At 41.0% G+C, this 17,682-nt stretch overlaps 1 protein-coding gene across 4 annotated transcripts in view; it reads left to right on the forward strand.

Moving 5' to 3' along the window:
* CDKAL1 (CDK5 regulatory subunit associated protein 1 like 1) overlaps positions 1-17,682 on the forward strand; it is a 647,814-nt gene that overhangs the window by 213,255 nt on the left and 416,877 nt on the right. For all 4 annotated transcript variants that reach the window (XM_013060790.2, XM_045085085.1, XM_004761260.3 and 1 more), the window contains one exon: positions 15,944-16,064. In XM_013060790.2, the coding sequence (XP_012916244.1) occupies positions 15,944-16,064 (121 nt within the window). The remainder of the gene's footprint in view (positions 1-15,943; positions 16,065-17,682) is intronic.

A 17,682-nucleotide genomic window follows, 5' to 3' on the forward strand; every position in this document is an offset into this window, starting at 1 on the left:
CCCCTTTTCTGTCCTAGTCAAGATTCCCAGTGACTGGGCCCCACAGATTGTTTGGCAACCCCTGTGGTGTGAGATCAGAGTAGCTGCTCCCACCAAGGACCCATGATATGGGAGAGATGGATTGACCCCTCTGGGGTTTTCTATTCCTCCTGGAGAGATCAGTGGCCTAAGAAACCTCTCCTCTTGGAGCTGCACTGACTGGGGGAGGGGCGGTGCCATCCGTGTGCAGCTACTTATTTTATATGCAGAACAATTAGATAGGTCTTGAAGCGCAGTGGGGTACTTCCACCTCACCCCACGTTCTAGGATTCCTTCCGTGATCTTTTGTTCTTGAACAGTGGTTGTTCTTGGGAGAGGAAGTGAAGTCAGGCCCGACCTGTTGCCATCTTGGTGACATCCGGCTCCCACTCTCGGAGATCTTTAGTTCGTCATAGCCGACTGCGTGAAGGGGAGACTACAGATACTGTCGAGTTCTCTGAAGATGTATATACTACTGTTGTCTAGATTTTGTGAAACTCTTAATGGAAAACAGTTTCTAAGTGTGAACATCCTGATTTTTAAGTTTGAATATCATTTTCATTTCAACTATTTGGTATTCTGAGGTATACCAGTTTCTGAGTCCAAAGGTTCTAATTTCTATTTACCGTGATAGGATTATTTAGCAAAATATGCCAAGTGGATGAGTTAGTCTTTTTTTGAAGCTCTCATAGAAGCATGAAAACAAATATGATTTTAAAACACTTTAATATATGTAAAAAAATTTTCTGCATACAGTGTTCTTCCTTCATTATGGCTACCTTAGAAGAGAATCAGCACGTGGCACACTGCTTTTGTACCCAGCACACATCTCATATATATCTTTGTATTCATCAGGAAAAGTTTTAATCTTCATTTAAAGAATGCAGTTTTTGTTTGGCAAAATGTAGTAGGAGTCATTGAGACATCAACTTAAATAATACTAGCAGCTGCACTATACTTTTCAAATAGAGGGTGAAGTTGTAGGTTAATTGTGCTGTTCTTCTGTTTTCCTAACACGATAGTAAATTGTACTGGTAATTCTCCATGAGTACGTTATAGTTGGCTTCCATAAAGACAGAGAAAGTGGAAACCATTAGAAATAGAAAGTGAAAGCCAGGTCATGTTAAAGGTGTATTAGAACTTCGGTGTCCAAGGAAAATATGCATAAAAATCATGATCATCCTTGAGAAATCTACCAAAATTAGTTTTTTTTTTTTTTTAAGATTTTATTTATTTATTTGACAGAGAGAAATCATAAGTAGGCAGAGAGGCAGGTAGAAACAGAGAGGAATGGAAGCAGGCTCCGCGCTGAGCAGAGAGCCTGATGTGGGGCTTGATCCCAGGACCCTGGGATCATTACCTGAGCTGAAGTCAGAGACTTTAACCCACTGAGCCACCCAGGCATCCCAAAACATGAGTATTTTTTTGCCAGTTAAATCATGTATTATATCGTAGCCACATGAAAAAATGGACAATATAAAGTTGACAAGTCAGAGTACACAGGAAATTTAAATCTGATTTTCTCTTTGTCTTGAAAGTTTTGTTTGAGAGGGGAATTTACTTAATTAGACAATTTTAGGATGTTGTTTATAAGGTGATGCTCTCAACCTTTTCTTAGAAAACCTAATATTGATAATAATTGGCATAGAGAAAGAATGTTTCTTGATTTTAACATTTTGTATATGTTTGGGGATATTCATTTTTTTACTCTCTTTTCTTTCTTTTTTTAAGATTTTATTTATTTATTTGACAGAGAGAGATCTCAAGTAGGCAGAGAGGCAGGCAGAGAGCGGGTGGGAAGCAGGCTCCCTGCTGACCAGAGAGCCCGATGCGGGGCTCGATCCCAGGACCCTGAGATCATGACCTGAATTGAAGGCAGAGGGTTAACCCACTGAGCCACCCAGGCGCCCGTCTTTTTTTTTTTTTTTTTCTTCTTTTAAAAAATTCATTCTGTAACACTCTACAAAGCATGTAGCCTATATGTAGCAATTACTACTGAGACTTCGAGAATAAATTACCAATTTCCTGTAATTATTATTTTGAGGCCAGGGAACTCATTTGCAAAATCTCCAGTTAGACTATCAACTATGGGTGGGTTTTAAGTAGAGGTTTATCAGAACTACTGTTCTGCAACAAAACGTACATTTTATAGAATAGTGAAGATGTAGTAATTGAAATGTCTTTCTAAGGTAGTTTCTGACACATGAAATCTTTATCGTAACTCCCAACACTCAGATGTACCATTTCTTTAAACTGTGCTAAGTCTGCTGCCATGAGGAGTAAGAATCCCGGATTCAGAGTATGAAGAGTGTGGAAATATCTGGTTCTTCTTTTAACAATGTCATGTTCAGCAACCCACACAACCTCATCAGTTCTGTTTCTGGAGTTGTGAATTGTGTGACATGGAAGGTTCCTTTGGCTCTGAAATTCCAGTAGTGTTTGAGTCTGCAATGTACCACTGACTTTCAGAGTCTGTCATTAGAATGAAATGTTGACATTTTGGACAGTGATCTCTAGCCAAAGTTACTAGAACGGGAGACACTTTTTCTCACATCCTAATCTCCTTCTGCCAGATTTTACTTTTTTTGCCCTATGCCTTCCTCCTTAAAAAAATGAAGTTGAAAATGTTTGTAAAGGACATACCGTGCCGTTTTCTTTTGTATATTTTTGTATTTTCCAGCGAAAAGGGTCTTGAAGTCATACAGTGGCAGTCCTGGGGCTCGTCTGCCTTTACTTCGTTCTGCTGTAACCCCGTCCTGGGCGCTGATGGGCAGCTGGCTGCTCCCTGATGCTTCAGAGTTGTCGGCTACTTTGAACCAAGTTCACTTCTGCCCTGGGGCGTGTTTATTTTGGGCTCTTTGGGATAGACCATTTTCATCTTGGTGACTAGGATTGCTGGAGGAAAAAAAGCAACTCGAGGGGATTGAGTGGAAGGTGAGAACAGCACCCAGAGCAGGGCCTGTCAAGTGTGTTTGTGGAGAGAAGAATGGAGGCTGAGAAGGGGCTCCTCGCCAGAAAGGGAGTTGGCAGAGTGGGTTATCAGAACTTGGGGAAACTGAGGCTTAGAGGGTCTGCCGTGTGGCCCTTCACCTAGATGCACTGCTGTGGGGGCCACTGTTGCAGTCTGATAAGGATCCTGTCACTCAGGTGTCCTGGGTGGGGCGTAGATGCTGTAGGCGTAGATGCTCAGACTTACCAGGATCCTGTGTGGTTCTGGCACGCCGTTTATGCTTTCTTCCTCGTCCCTCAGTTTTCAGGAAACTGTATCAGGATGCAAATGAGTGATTTAATAGGAATGACCTTGAATCTTCTTTAATTTATATATTTAAAAAAATCATTCGCAGATTTGATGATGATCATCAGTGCAATTATTTGTGACCTATTTCTTAGCCCTCCAGAGCTTAAAAAATAAATGGGCTCTGACTTTAACATCTAGTGTTTGTAAGTTTCGAGAATCTCTTTTCCTCCTTGCTTTTGAAAAACGTCATTAGCGCTGTAGATCTTGATAGGATTACAATTGCATTAATTATAGTAGCAACTGTAATTAACTTCTGTCTAGCTCTTTGTAGCTCACCCTTTCCATATACATTAATTCATTTGTACTCCACAGGAACCCTGGTATTACTGATTACACAGCGAGGCAGCAGTGTGTTATAATTTGAAACCTAGTTCTCTAATCTCGTGTTCTTTACTTTCTGTTAAGCTGCTTACCTTGACTGGAGGGGAGTGAGAAAGTGAGGCCTGTTCCTCATTTCCTTTCCTCATGCCTGTCGTCGAATGCCTCTGCTCCTCCACTTCTCATTCCCTTTCGTATCCGGGCTTACACATTTCCTTCTTTCCCATTTCTTGTTTTCCTCTGCGATCTCTTTCTCCCCCAGCTCCTCCCTTAGTTTTACTAGCCGTCCCCATTTTGTGCCAAAGTAATTTTTTGTAAGGAGTCAGTAAAGATTTGTTTCATTTATTTGTTTTTAATGTTTTTATTTATTTATTTGACACAGAGAGAGAAAGAAATCACAAGTAGGCAGAGCAGCAGGCAGAGAGAGAGGGGGGAAGCAGACTCCCTGCTGAGCAGAGAGCCCAATATGGGGCTCGATCCCAGGACCCTGAGATCATGACCTGAGCCGAAGGCAGAGGCTTAACCCACTGAGCCACCCAGGTGCCCCCCAGATTTGTTTCACTTAAAAAAAAAATTGTAACTAGAATATTTGAGTCTTACTTCACTATAAAGGTGCTTAATTTAGGAAATGAGAGAATGAAAGTATACCTTAACCGTAAGCAACCAATACAAAGCCGATTTAAACAATAAAAAGCTAATGAAAGGTTTTACAGAGAAAATTCCCTTGGGTGTGTGTATTAGAGATACTTTTTGAAGGTTTTTATTTGAAGTACACTTTATAGTTTTTTACTCTTAAATGGGTGGGTCAGGGTAATCCGTATTTTTTAAGGTTATGGACGGTGTTTTCTATCTCAGCTTTGTATTTAGGCTAGATAAATCATGAAGCTGTAAGGAGAAGGGTTTTGAACTTTCGGTCTTTAGCATCTCGTCCTGAACATTAATCGTAATTTCTCAAAATTAAGTTTCAAAAATAACGTTTGATCACTCTTTGGATTAGATTTAAGAATGCATCTCAAGCCCACATAATTTCTCCTTCATAAACCATATTTAGAAATACTGTCATCTTGGAAGGTGTGGTTTTCACAGTGGGATTCTTTCATGCCAAGTCTTAATAAATCTTTGCAGAGAAATCTGGTTTTTGCAATAGGCTTTTAACTAGATTGGTTTTAAAAAGTGGAAAATGAGCAACAAGCAGGAATTCCAGCAACGAATTCTGCTTGCTGTGTTAGTAGTACTGTGTCCGGAGGTGCTGTGAAATACGTATAATCGTATATTTAAATTGTATCCTGCTTGCCCAGCAAGGTCAGCTCTCTGTGAAGCCTCCCCTGATCTTTCCTGGGAGAGTTGACCCCAGTCTCTTGGTGCCGAGCTCTTCCTAGAAACACTTGCCAGCCCATCTCTGTCGCTTCATTCCAGTTATTTTTGCAAATCTGTTTTCCTTGAGACCTTGCATGGCTTTTGGACAGAAGTCAGTGGTGGCGGTACTAAGGACAGGATAGGGTTGGTTTGCTTGGTTGGTTTTTTGTTTTTTGTTTTTGTTTTTGTTTTTGTTTTTTTTTGCATGTAGAAAAGGTAGTCTTTATGTTGTGTTTCAGTATTGATAAAATAATATTTCCTACATCATTTTTTAAAAAGATTTTATTCATTGATTTGACAGAGAGAGATCACAGGTAGGCAGAGAGGCAGGCAGAAGAGAAAGGGGGAAGCAGGCTCCCTGTTGAGCAGAGAGCCCCATGCAGGGCTTGATCCAAGGACCCTGAGACCATGACCTGAGCTAAAGGCAGAGGCTTTAACCCACTGGGCCACCCAGGTGCCCTGCATACATCATTTTTAAAGCTTGTCTGTAATACGTAGAGCTTTTGTTTCTGTTATGCATATGCATTACTGTATTGTGCTATGCTATAAAATGCGCATCTTTGTTTTCCTTACATTTCTGTGCTTAGCCCATTGTCGTCATTTTATAGAAGGGCAGTGAGAACACCTCTCCCAAGGGGCTGAGGACTAAGAGTATGAATTTAAAGCCAGCAAGGACGCCCCAGGTGCCCCGTTTCGTACCTCCTCCCTTACCGATTGCCGTGAGACAGCCACAGTAGAAGTGTGTTCAGCTCATGGTGGGAGAGGAAGTGAAGCGCAGACCAGGTCTGTTTTAGGGTCCAGAGGCGGGACCTCTCCAACTTCCTTCCCTTCCTGTCTCTCTTCTGTCACGCTTCACACGGGCTTGAGTTGAATGACAACAGGAGGAAACTTGAAATTTTCATTCGCGATTGAAAGTGGGAATTGAACTTCAGTTTTTAAAAGTTCAGTTTGTGAAAGTTCACGAGGAGCTTGTACTTTACAGGTTCCGTGTGTCTGTATTTCACTGTTCTTGTGTCCTAGCGGCCTGGATGCCCTGTAGCGTAGGGTCTGTTATCTCTGCTTCTGTCACCTGATGCAGTACTTTCAGAATGTAGGTTTGAGCACGGGCTATCATTAAGTTATGTGTCCTGACCGTGGATTGCTCTGCATACCAAACTGAAGCAGACATTGCGTTACTGCTGTAAACACTAAGGCCTCGAAGCTGTTTTGCAAATTTATAGTTCAGAAGAGCCGATTATAGCCAGACAGCCAGTGAACTAAGGAGTTCTTTTTCGGGTCCTGCTAACGCAGAGTTACTGACATGAGACTGCCATTAACCCTTGCATGTTTTGATGTACACTTAATTTACATTTGGAAAAATAAATTGGTACCACACAAATCTCCCACTGTCATATAAGGTACAACAGCTTGTAAGAGATGTCATTAAAACACAACATTCAGCGTTTATGGTAACTTGCCCCCAGAAGGTGTCTCCTTTAGGGTAAGAAGACATTTTGCTTACGTGGATTATTTGTGATGTGTGTCTTTCGGTCATGTGGTGACCTTACACTGATTGTCATTATCAGTTGTGCCAGCAATGCTCTGCAAAGCGAAGAAAATATTGTCTTAAAATCTTCTGTAGTTTTGGATCATACTTAAATTTCACATCCTTCTAATTACAGCATAGGTACCCTTTGTGTGCAGCAAGAGTTTTGACATTAAATGATCCTCAAACTGGCAGGGATTTAAACTTTGTCTTATGACCTCATTTTAGCTTCCTCTCCAACCCAGCTACCCGTCAGGTAGGGTGTCCGCTTCCCTTACACTTTGTTCACCCCTGGAGATGCACGTCCATAAACAGCACCGAAGCCCGCCTCTCTCCACTTACCCTCGGATTCACGCTTCTAATTCCGTCTCTTGGGGCAGCTGAGTCTGAATGTTCTTTCCTTCTTTTATTATCTTTTCCTAGGTGTCCTTGTTCTGGTTCACATTTAAAGTCTTCATACTTGTTTGGGGCACCTGGGTGGCTCAGTGGGTTGAAGCCTCTGCCTTCTGCTCAGGTCATGATCCCAGGGTACTGGATTGAGCCCCAGATCGGGCTCTCTGCTCAGCAGGGAGCCAGCTTCCCCCCTCTCTCGGCCTGCTGCTCTGCATACTTGTGATATCTGTGTGTCAAGTAAAAAATAAATAAGTAAAAAAAAAAATAAAGTTCTTCATACTTGTTTGAAATCTTAAAAGCTGAAATTGGGGCTTCAATTGGAAGGATTTTGTGTGTTTGAGTCCATTCTGGCCCTTCCTGTAAGGTGTTCCAGCTTTGCCTTGTGGCAAGTTATTCCCCCTAAATCCCAAGTTTTACTTCGCTTTCTCCTTTTAAAATGAAATTATTACCAGGGAAGGTCACACTCGAGTATGACTGTCAGACAATTCTTGCTTGCTTGAGAGGAGCCTGCCTCTGAGGAGTGACACTGGATTGAGCAGAGACACATTTTTGTTTGTCTTCATTAATCAGGCAGTTAAAACTGCCTGTGGAGGATATGTCATGTAATAATTCCAAACATTTTGCAGAGGAACAGATGAAATTGAGCATTCCTGGGGCACCTGGGTGGTTCAGTCAGTTAAGCGTCTGCCCTCAGCTCAGGTGCTGAGATTGAGTCCCACATCCGGCTCCCTGTTCAGCACGGCGTCTGCTTCTCTCTTGCCCTCTGCCTCTCCCTTTGCTCCTACTCTCTCTCTCTTTCTCTCCCGTGAATAAATCTTAAAAAAATAAATAAATTTAGCATCCCTTTCCTTTCCTTTTTTTAAAAAAAATATTTATTTATTTATTTGACAAAGAGAGAGAGGGGGAACACAAGCAGGGGGAGAGGGAGAAGCAGGTCTCCCGCAGATCAGGGCTGGGTCCTAGGACCCCAGGATCATGACCTGAGCCGAAAGCAGATGCTTAATGACTGAGCATTCCTTTCTAATATTCAAATTGATGTGACTGCATTTGTTTTAGTGAGAATGGGTATCTGTAGTACATGTATCCTTTGTTCTTTTGGCTTGATTTTTCTGCCAATCTCCTACCTCTTCCCCTTGCATTTTGTTGGGTTGCTTCACGAGGAAGTTTTCCAGTGGCCAGACCCAGAGCTTGGGGTTCACACAGGTCCACTGAATGCGTCGCTGATAGGCCCGAGTTTGTGTGCGGTGAGAGCAGTTAGTAAGGTATCAAGAAAACTTGCCATGAGACCTCTCTTGTGCTGGTGGAAGGTGGGTGGCCACATGTTAAGGACACAATGGCCTTTGAAAATTGGTGGGTTGAATAAAATATTGAAGCAAAGTCTGGGCATTTAAAGAGCCTTTAAAGAACAGGGAACATTAAAGAGGGGGAATAAACGACCGCCAGCCAAGTTGCTCGCTCACTGGTACTTCTGCGATGGGTAATGCTATCCCGAAGTTAATTTGTACAACCCACTTTAGCTGTGAGAACCAAAGGAGGGAAGGTTGGTTTGCAAGTCGAAACAATTTAATTAATAAATATGTATTTTGTAGGTAATCCTGTTTCTATCACTCAATTAACATATGTGCTCATATTCCGGAGGTTGATTCTTTTCTGTTTGTGAATGACCATTGTAATTGCCTTCCTGACATGTTGACAGACTGTCTTTCTAGTAGACATGGGTGGAATGGAACCCCTCGATTTCCATAATGTTCTCAACGTTTAGCACTGTGGAATTTGGGAAAGATATTTTGCTTTCGACACAGCATTGAATATTGATTCAACTAATAGAGCGATTATTGTACAAAACAGACCTGTTTTTTTTTCCCACATAGATTTTTTTCCCTTATTATGAATTTACAAATATGCATATAATGATGGATTATGTTTAAAAATTAGCTCTTGGCTCAAAATTTTGCAATACATAAGAATTTTAGCTCATAAAATTGTTTAGTAACATTCTTTGTGGACTGGATCAAATGTAAAAACCAGCACAGAATCAAGGTTTTGTAGCTGATTGAAAAATAACCGCTGAAAGCCTCAGGCTTAAAATTAAATTTGGTTTTAACAGGGGTGAATTTTTGTGACATTGCTGAGTAACGACTTAGGGAGATGTTTATTAAAGATGGTTAATAAACCCACTGAGACACATCTGACCATTATTTATATGAGATGAAATGTCAATTTACATTTAGAATGGAGAAGACAAAAGATTTCAGAAATACTGCGTTTGAGTGTGTCCCATTCTGCATATTAAGGCAATCTGCTTTTTAAAAAAAAATCTTTGTATTAAAATTGCTTATCTCTGTTTTAATCACTTTACATCTTTATCTCCATCTCCTTGGTGGTCTCCTGTTATTATCAGTTGATCTGTTCACACTGAGCGTCATTCCTCCCATCTGTTCCTATTAATACTTACTCCTTTAATTTCTTCCTCTGTGTGATTGAAGTGATGTCAAAACGGGTATTTTCACTCTGTTTTTCTTTCAGACTCCGTTGTCCTGATTCCGCGCCCTCCCCCCCTCTCTTCAATCTAGCCGTGAAGGGTGATGAAATTCACAGTAGTCACAAAATAAATCAGTATTCACTGAGCTGCATGCCTTCCCCATCATGGTGCAAGGCCTGAGTGGCCAGAAGGGATCGAACAAAGAAGCAATGTGTGAGTGTGTAATTGTGCTCCTTGCTTCGTGGTCCCGTCGTAAGAATGGCATGTTCGTTTGCAGCACAAATTGCTCCAGAAATTTCCTTTTTCACTTTTCACATCTTTATTCCCTGAGCATGTTTCCCTGTTCCAACATTCTTGTTTTCTCTCCTGTTCTTCCCAAACACATCACCTCACTTTTATTTTTTAGTCTATCAAATTTCAATTTGTTTTAGATGGTTTCATTATTGATAACTGCGCATCGAGAGGTAATGATTTGCAGTATATGTTTTTAGTCTGTGGTCTCTACACTTAGGGAATTAATTTGAAACAGCAGTCTGTTTGCACAAGGATTCTTAAATGAGTTGGTTTATAACAAATAAAAGTTTCATTCCTCTAGTCCATTAAAAAAAAAAAAAACAACTGTTCTGTGGTTGAATTTTCTTCTTTTCATCTTTGGCCAGATATAATGAGGGACTTTTATGTTATTTCCTACTTTGTCTTCAGTGTACTATATTTTTCAATTAAAAAAAAAAAACCCAGACTATTGTTAGTTCTCCTGCTCTTTAATGAATCATTGGATTGGAAAATAACTCATTATATCATCAGGCAGAGATATGTTCCTTTATTTGCATGTAGATAGTGAAGATGAATAATTTATCTAATGTTATTAGTGCAGGCTGCATATTACTGAAATCTCAGCAGGATATAATGAAATTTGTCTCATGCTAGTGTGGAGATAGCATGCCTTTGCATAGTCATTATTGAACTTTTGGCATCTCTCAGAGAACTATTATGTTAGCATGCCAGTCTTGCTCACCTCTTCATTAACTGGACTTTTGATTGAAGAGTTGAACTTATCTTGAAGATCTGTGAAATCTGGTGTGCCAAATGCCTGCTTGACTCCAGCTATGTTTCTACAGCAGAGCAAGAATTTTCAGAATGAATGAAGGACTTAATGTTTCTTATTAAAGTGATTACTGCAAAAACACTGTGACTGATGGTTTTATTACTTCTGGTCATGAAAAGCTATCTGTAAGACAGACATGGAAGCAATGTATCTTTCTGAAATGAAGGGTGGTGAAACATGTATATAATTGTCTATTATGTATATATGTATATACATATACACATTATATATATCTAATATATATATAATTGTACTAATTATGTCTTTGAAGTTATTTTAAATAATTGCTTTGAAAAAGTTGGCTTTGATTTCCTTATTACATGATCAAATGTGGAGGTCAACAGATCTCCTCCCGAGCAGCAGTAAAGCTGGACAGTCAAAAACAGGCAGCTCAGTTGACTTGAAGAATTGTTCGTTAAAGTGGAGATTTTGATGGCAAGTAACAGGGAGGGTCTGTGGCTCTACCTTCTTGAAACTGGGGGACTGTTTGGCATGAATAGTGGACAGGTGGACTAGCCAGGATTTGAACAGGAACTTCCTGAAGGTGAGGAGGTGATAGGAGGCTTGCTAAGTCTCCACGGACGGTTAGTTGACTGGGGGTTGTGCATACGCACAGCAGAGTCTGGAGTGGGCCCAGCCACCCACGCTCACCTGCCCACTGGAGCCTGCATGCACATCCCGGGAAGATGGGGCGGACTAAAAAATGGCCCTAACTCTGAGTGACCTCACTGGCTCATACACAGTTCCATCAGCAGATAGAAATCTCATTGGCTTGTGGTGTTTGAACAAATGTGTGACCATTCTTTCCTCAATAAAAAGCTATGCAGATGCAGAGTTGACCCCTAAGATGTCATGCTTGGTGGAGGGGAGTGAGGATGGAGAACTAAGAAGGGACAAGGACAACCTTTCATTGTAGAGAGACAGATTTCCTAGATTTAGTCCAGGTAAGCTAGTAAAGAAAACCAACAACAGCCCTTGGTGGGGGGTGGTCTGAATTAAAATTTGCCACAGTATATTATCTACAGTGTTCTGAATTAAACAAGATATTACGATACATGCAGAGAAAGCAAGTACACCTATATGGAGAAAGAAAAACAAACCAGTCAGTATAGATTGTCTTTGACCAAAAATGTTGGAGTCAGCAAAGACTCCCACGTACTAAGTAAAATGATGTCAAAAGCCTTTAAGGAAAATGATGGCAGTGACGAATACAGAATCACAAAAAAGATGGAAAGGATAAAAAAGAACCAAGGGGAAATTGAAAAGTACAGTAAATTAAATGTTCATTCAAGGGGCTCAATTGCAGGTTTGAGATTGCAGAAGAAAATAAAATCAGTAAATTTGAGGACAGATCAATAGAAATGATCCACTCTGAATAACAAGAAAAATCAGCAGGGACTCAAAGACCTGTGGGGCAGCATCCAGCAGACCAGTTAGTGTGTCACGGAGCCACAGAAGGAGATACAGAAAAAGTGCCCCTCCCCCATTTTTTTTTTTTTAAAGTACTATATGAAAACTTCCCAAACTTTGTTAAAAAACAAAAACAAAAAACTCATTACTTTATGGAGCCAAAAAGCTACCTGAATTGCAGGTAGGAAAATCACAGAGATCCAGGAAAGCATAAGAAAGAAGTAACACATTATGTACAAGGGGAACAATATTAAGATCGATAATTGACTTCTCATCAGATACAACAGAGTCAAAGGCAGTGACCTTTGACAGTTGAACCTTGAACGACATGTGAACTGTGTGGTCCCCTTCTCTATGGATTTGTTTACAGACCAGTACTGTATATGTATTTTCCTCGTGCTTTTCTTAACATTTTGTTTAGCTTATTCTATTGTAAGAAGTGTGTCATACATATGACATATAAAATATTTGTTAGTCAGCTGAGTATGTTATTGGCAAACAGTGTAAGCTATTAGCAGGTAAGTTTTGTTATATGTGGATTTTCAAGTGTATGGGGGTTGGTCTTGCTCACCTCTGCAGTGTTCAAGGATCAGCTGTATTCAGTGCTCAGAGAAAAAAAACCTGTCAACTAATAATTCTATATCCAGCAAAAGTATCTTTCACAAATTAAGCAAAATAGAGACTCTCAAATAAGCAAAGAATCTGTGTTGCTAGTAGATTTCCTTTATAAGAAATAGTAAAGAAAGCTCTTCAGGCAGAAAGGAAGTAGTATCAAATGATAAGTTGAATTCTCAGGAGGGAGTGATTTTTAGAAATGGTTAAATATGTGGTTAAATAATAAGTCCTTTGTAAAGATATGTTTTTCCTCTTTTTAAAACTATATAGTTGTGGGGCGCCTGGGTGGTTCAGTCAGTTAAACGTCTGACTCTTGATTTCAGCTCAGATCATGATCTCAGGGTTGTGAGATCCAGTTCTGTGTTGGGCTCTGTGCTGGAGTGAAGCCTGCTTAGGATTCTCTCTCTCCCTCTGCCCCCCCCCCCCCCAAAAAACAACAACAACAACAACAACAGAAACTATACAGTTGTATAGAACAATAATTATGGCCCTGTGTTTTGGGGGTTTATGCAGCTGTCTGTTAATATGTGTGACAACAATTGCACAAAGAGGGAGGAGGGAAAAGAAATGGCATTTGGACGATTGAATATCCATATGCAAAAAACAATCTTAGACTCTTATACACAAACTAACTAAGTGGATCCTAGACCTAAGGCTAAGACCTAAAACAGTAAGACACTGAGAAGAAAATACAGAATAAATCTGTGCCCTTGGGCTAGGCCAGGAGTTCTTAGCTAGAGTAGCAAAAGCATGAGCTAGAAAAGAAAAAATTGAGAAAGTACACTTCATTAAATTGAAAAACATTTACTTTTGAACAGATACTATCATGAAAGTGAAACTGTAAGCTTCAGTCTGCGAGAAAATATTTACAAATCACATACTTGACGAAGGTTTTGTAAGCAGAATAAAGGATTCTTAGAACTCTATAACAGGGCAACTACTCCAGTTAAAATACTGGCCGACTCCTGGAGTAGACATTTTTATTAGTGAGGGTTCTCTAGAGAAACAGCCAGTAGGGTGTGTGGGTGGGTGGGTTTGTTGAAGAGAAATGTATGATAAGGAATTGGCTCACACTATTATGGAGATATTTTGGAGACTGAGAATTCCAAAGACTGTAGTCTGCAATCCAACACTCCATGAGAGCTGATGTATAGGTCCAGCCCAAGTCCAAAGGTCCAAGAATCAGTAGAGCCGATCGTGTAAGTTTCAGTCTGCAGCTGGCCAATAACAAGACCCAAGAAGATCCTGTATCCCAGTCAGAATCTGAAGGCTGGCAAAGAGCAATGTCCCAGCTGTGCAGTCAGATGGGAGTTGTTTCCTCTTAGCTTCCTTGTTCTATTCAGGTCTTGGATTGATTGGATAAGGCCCACTAGTGTTAATCAGTCTCCTGATTCAAATGTCAGCCTTACCCAGAAACACCATTGCAGAAACACCCAAGATAATGTTTGGTTAAATGTCTGGGTATCCTGTGGCTTAGTCAAGTTGACACATAAAAATTAACCATACTGGGGCACCTGGGTGGCCCAGTGGGTTAAGGCCTCTGCCTTCGGCTCAGGTCATGATCCCAGGGTCCTGGGATCTAGCTCCGCATTGGGTTCTCTGATCAGCAGGGAGCCTGCTTCCTGCTCTCTCTGCCTGCTTCTCTGCCTACGTATGATCTCTGCCTGTCAAATGAATAAATAAAATCTTAAAAAAAAAATTAACAATACCAACATTTTACCACACAAGACGTGCAGATGGCTAATAAACACGTGGAAAGGTGCTCAACATCGTTAGTCATTATGGAAATGCATGTTCATTCCAACCACAATACTGGATTACTTCTCACTAGAATGGCTGTTGTCAAAATGTTGCAACTATAAGGACTTCGTTAACAATGTGGGAAAACTCAAGTCCTCATACGTTGCTGGTAGGATATAAAATGGTACCACCACTTTGGAGAACAGTTGTTTCTTATAAAGTTAAACAGAAATTGACCACGTGACCCAGCAGTTCCATTCCTGGGAGTCTATCCAGGAGAAATGAAAACTTATGTCCCCATGAAGTCTTGTATGTGAATATTCGTAGAAGCAAGCATTATTCTAATAGGTATTAGTTGGAAACAATCCAGATGTCTGCCAGCTGGTCAGCAGTTGAACAGAATGTGATATATTTTGGAACGGAAGCAAGGGTGGACTGTAAATAAGCTTGAGTGAATTCTTAGGGTGATAGAAATGTTCTAAAACTGGGTTGTTGTGATGATTGTACAACTGCATGTGTTAATTTAAAATCATGAAATTGGGGGCACCTGGGTGGCTCAGTTGGTTAGGCGTCTGCCTTTGGCTCAGGTTATGATCCGAGGGTCCTAGGGTTGAGATTTGGGTGAGGCTCCCTGCTCAGAGGAGAGCCTGCTTCTTCCTCTCTCTTTGCTGCTCCCCCTGCTTGGGCGCCATGCACTCTCTCTCTCTCTGTTAAATAAATAAGTCTTTAAAAAAAAAAATCATTAAGTTGTATACTTGCAAGTAGTGACTCTTATAGGATGTACCTCAGTGAAGTTATAAAAAAATACTACGTATATAATGAGCAAAGGTCAAAGTAAGCATGGAAGAAATAATAATTGGAGAATCTGAAGGGGATGGGAAGTCTTAGTACTGTTCTCCCGTATTTTCTACCACTGCAATTCAAAATTTCAAAATTATAAAATTTTTCATGGCTTTTAGAAATAGTCTGTTTTTCTTTTGTAATAGTTTTAAAAAATAAGTCTAAAAATTTTTTTTTTTAAATATTTTATTCGATACAGAGAGAAAGATCATAAGCAGGCAGAGAGGCAGGAAGAGAGAGAGGGGGAAGCAGGCTCCCCACCGAGCAGAGAGCCCGATGCGGGGCTCGATCCCAGGACCCTGGGATCATGACCCGAGCCAAAGCAGAGGCTTAACCCACTGAGCCACCCAGGCGCCCCTAAAAATTTTTGTCTTTAAAAAATCTGACCCTGAAGTGTCACCTTATCCCAGCCTTTTAAAAATTTCTTTGATGTGTTGTTTGCTTTGAGCAAATAGTCTGCTTTTGCACTTTTTTTTTTTTTTTTTTTTAATTCCCCAACAGTGAGTTGGTTGGCAGGCCTGGTGCTCAGGTAAACTCTTCCTGTTTCATTTCATACCTGGTCCCCGCTGGAGAGCATGCGTACCTTATGGAGTGACATTCTGTTTTCGTCATATGTACAGTAGAAATGTGCAAATACTTTAAGCAAAGAACTTTGACTGCAGGAAGCGTGCACAGCTGTTTTTCCCTTTGGCGGTATTTCTTAGGTCAATGGTTCCATCTTATGTATATTTTGTTGTTTGTTTCATAACAGAAGTTACGTGAAAATATTAAATCATTTGTTGAGAACAGTCAGTTGAAGTTCTGTGGCTGACGCTGTCGTGTATTTTTCTGCGTTCATTGGAGGTCACTCTGTGAGACTGCTGGGTCAGAAAAAGGACAATGGAAAGCGCCTCGGGGGGGCACGATTGGATTTGCCGAAGATCAGGAAGAATCCGCTGATAGAAATCATTTCCATCAATACCGGGTAAGTGTCTCTCAGACTTACCCATAAAATACTCAGTATACTCTGTGAATTCAGCTTTTCCCTCTGGACATGGGACAGAATAAAGCAGTTGAACATTTTCACGGGAAAGAAAAAATCAAAAAGCTCGAAATCACATGAATATAGTTCCCTCTTAGAGGTTCCCTGCGTACAAGTTACACGTTGATTTGCAGCAGGGTCTTAGGCCTTTGATTAATATTATTCTGACATCTTCTTGGTAACAAACTTGGATTTCATTTTCCAGCCATGCCCTTGGGTTAAAATAATTTTAAAAAGAGTTTTGTTGTTGGAATGATTAATATACCCATCATCTTTGTTTTTTCAATAGAATTATAGTAAATAATGCCCGAGATACTAACCATGTTTTAATTACGAACTCTATGAAATTCATGTTTTAAAGTGTTGTCCTTGGAGTGCCTGGGTGGCTCAGTCAGTGAAGTGTCTGCCTTCGGCTCAGGTCATGATCTCAGGGTCCTGGGATCAAGCCCTGTGTTGGGCTCCCTGCTCATCGAGGAGCCTGCTTCTCCCTCTCTCTCTGCCCCTCCCCCTGCTTGTGCACTCTCTCTCTCTCATATAAATAAATACAATCTTTAAAAAAAAAATAAAATGTTGCCCTTATGAGCTTTGGGCTAAAAATAAGCATTGTTAACCGACAATTAAGCACTCTTAATTTCATGTCTTAGTCTGAAGTTCCTGACCTTACTATTGACTCTTGGTGAGCTCGTTTGTACGTCGTTTTATTTGCCTTAATGGAATTCGTCGTCAATATTAGTGTAGTCTGAAAGTCTGCTGAGGCGAAGGCCTTCTGTTCTTTAAATCATGGGAGTCGCTCCGTTCACCAAACCGCTTTGCATAGGCTTAAGCTATCCTGCCTGTTATTTTTTATTTTTTTTAAAGATTTTACTTAAGAGAGAGAGTGCATGGGTCGGGGGAGGAGAGCGAGAGGGAGAAGAAGAGGCTCTCAAGCAGACTGTACGCCGAGTGCCGGGCCCAGCGCGGGGCTCAGACTCCCGATCCTGGATCATGGCCTGAGCTGAAGCGAAGAGTTAGACACTCAGCCAGCTGAGGCACCCAGCCCTGTCCTGCTTCTTTCTGATTCCAGCTTCCTTCCTTCCTTTTTAGTATTGTTTTCCTCTGTCCTTCGCATTGTTCATGCTGTTCCCGCGGGGAGCCGGTGAACTTGCCTTTCTGCTTCTCCAGCATCGTTCTTCCTCTCCCTGAGCCGTGCCTCCGTTTCCCCCCGCACGCTCCTGGCTCTGTCGTCACTGGTCCTCTTTTCTCTAGTTTTATCACCTTCTAGTTAATCCTTCTCACTACTGCCAAAGATCAGGGAAGGCTGAAGAAGTCATTTGGTTTTTCCTTAAAAGCCGCCTGGGGTGACTTTCGTTTGCCCTGGTGAATTTGTCTGTGACCAACGTCCGGCCTTCAGCGCCGAAGATTCAGAGACCTGCACTCCTCAGGCTCAGTGATGACATCAGGGTACAGTACTGAGAAATGTCGTTACCACGTTGACTGGAGCATCTAATATATTCTCGCTTTTGAGCCTGAGCCAAATCAGAGGCATAAGGCTGTTTGCTTCTCCCTCTGCCTCCGTTCTCCT

Source organism: Mustela putorius, unplaced genomic scaffold, assembly GCF_011764305.1.
Source record: "Mustela putorius furo isolate JIRA1106 unplaced genomic scaffold, ASM1176430v1.1 tig00000831_pilon_pilon_pilon, whole genome shotgun sequence".
Classification (NCBI taxonomy): Eukaryota; Metazoa; Chordata; class Mammalia; order Carnivora; family Mustelidae; genus Mustela; species Mustela putorius.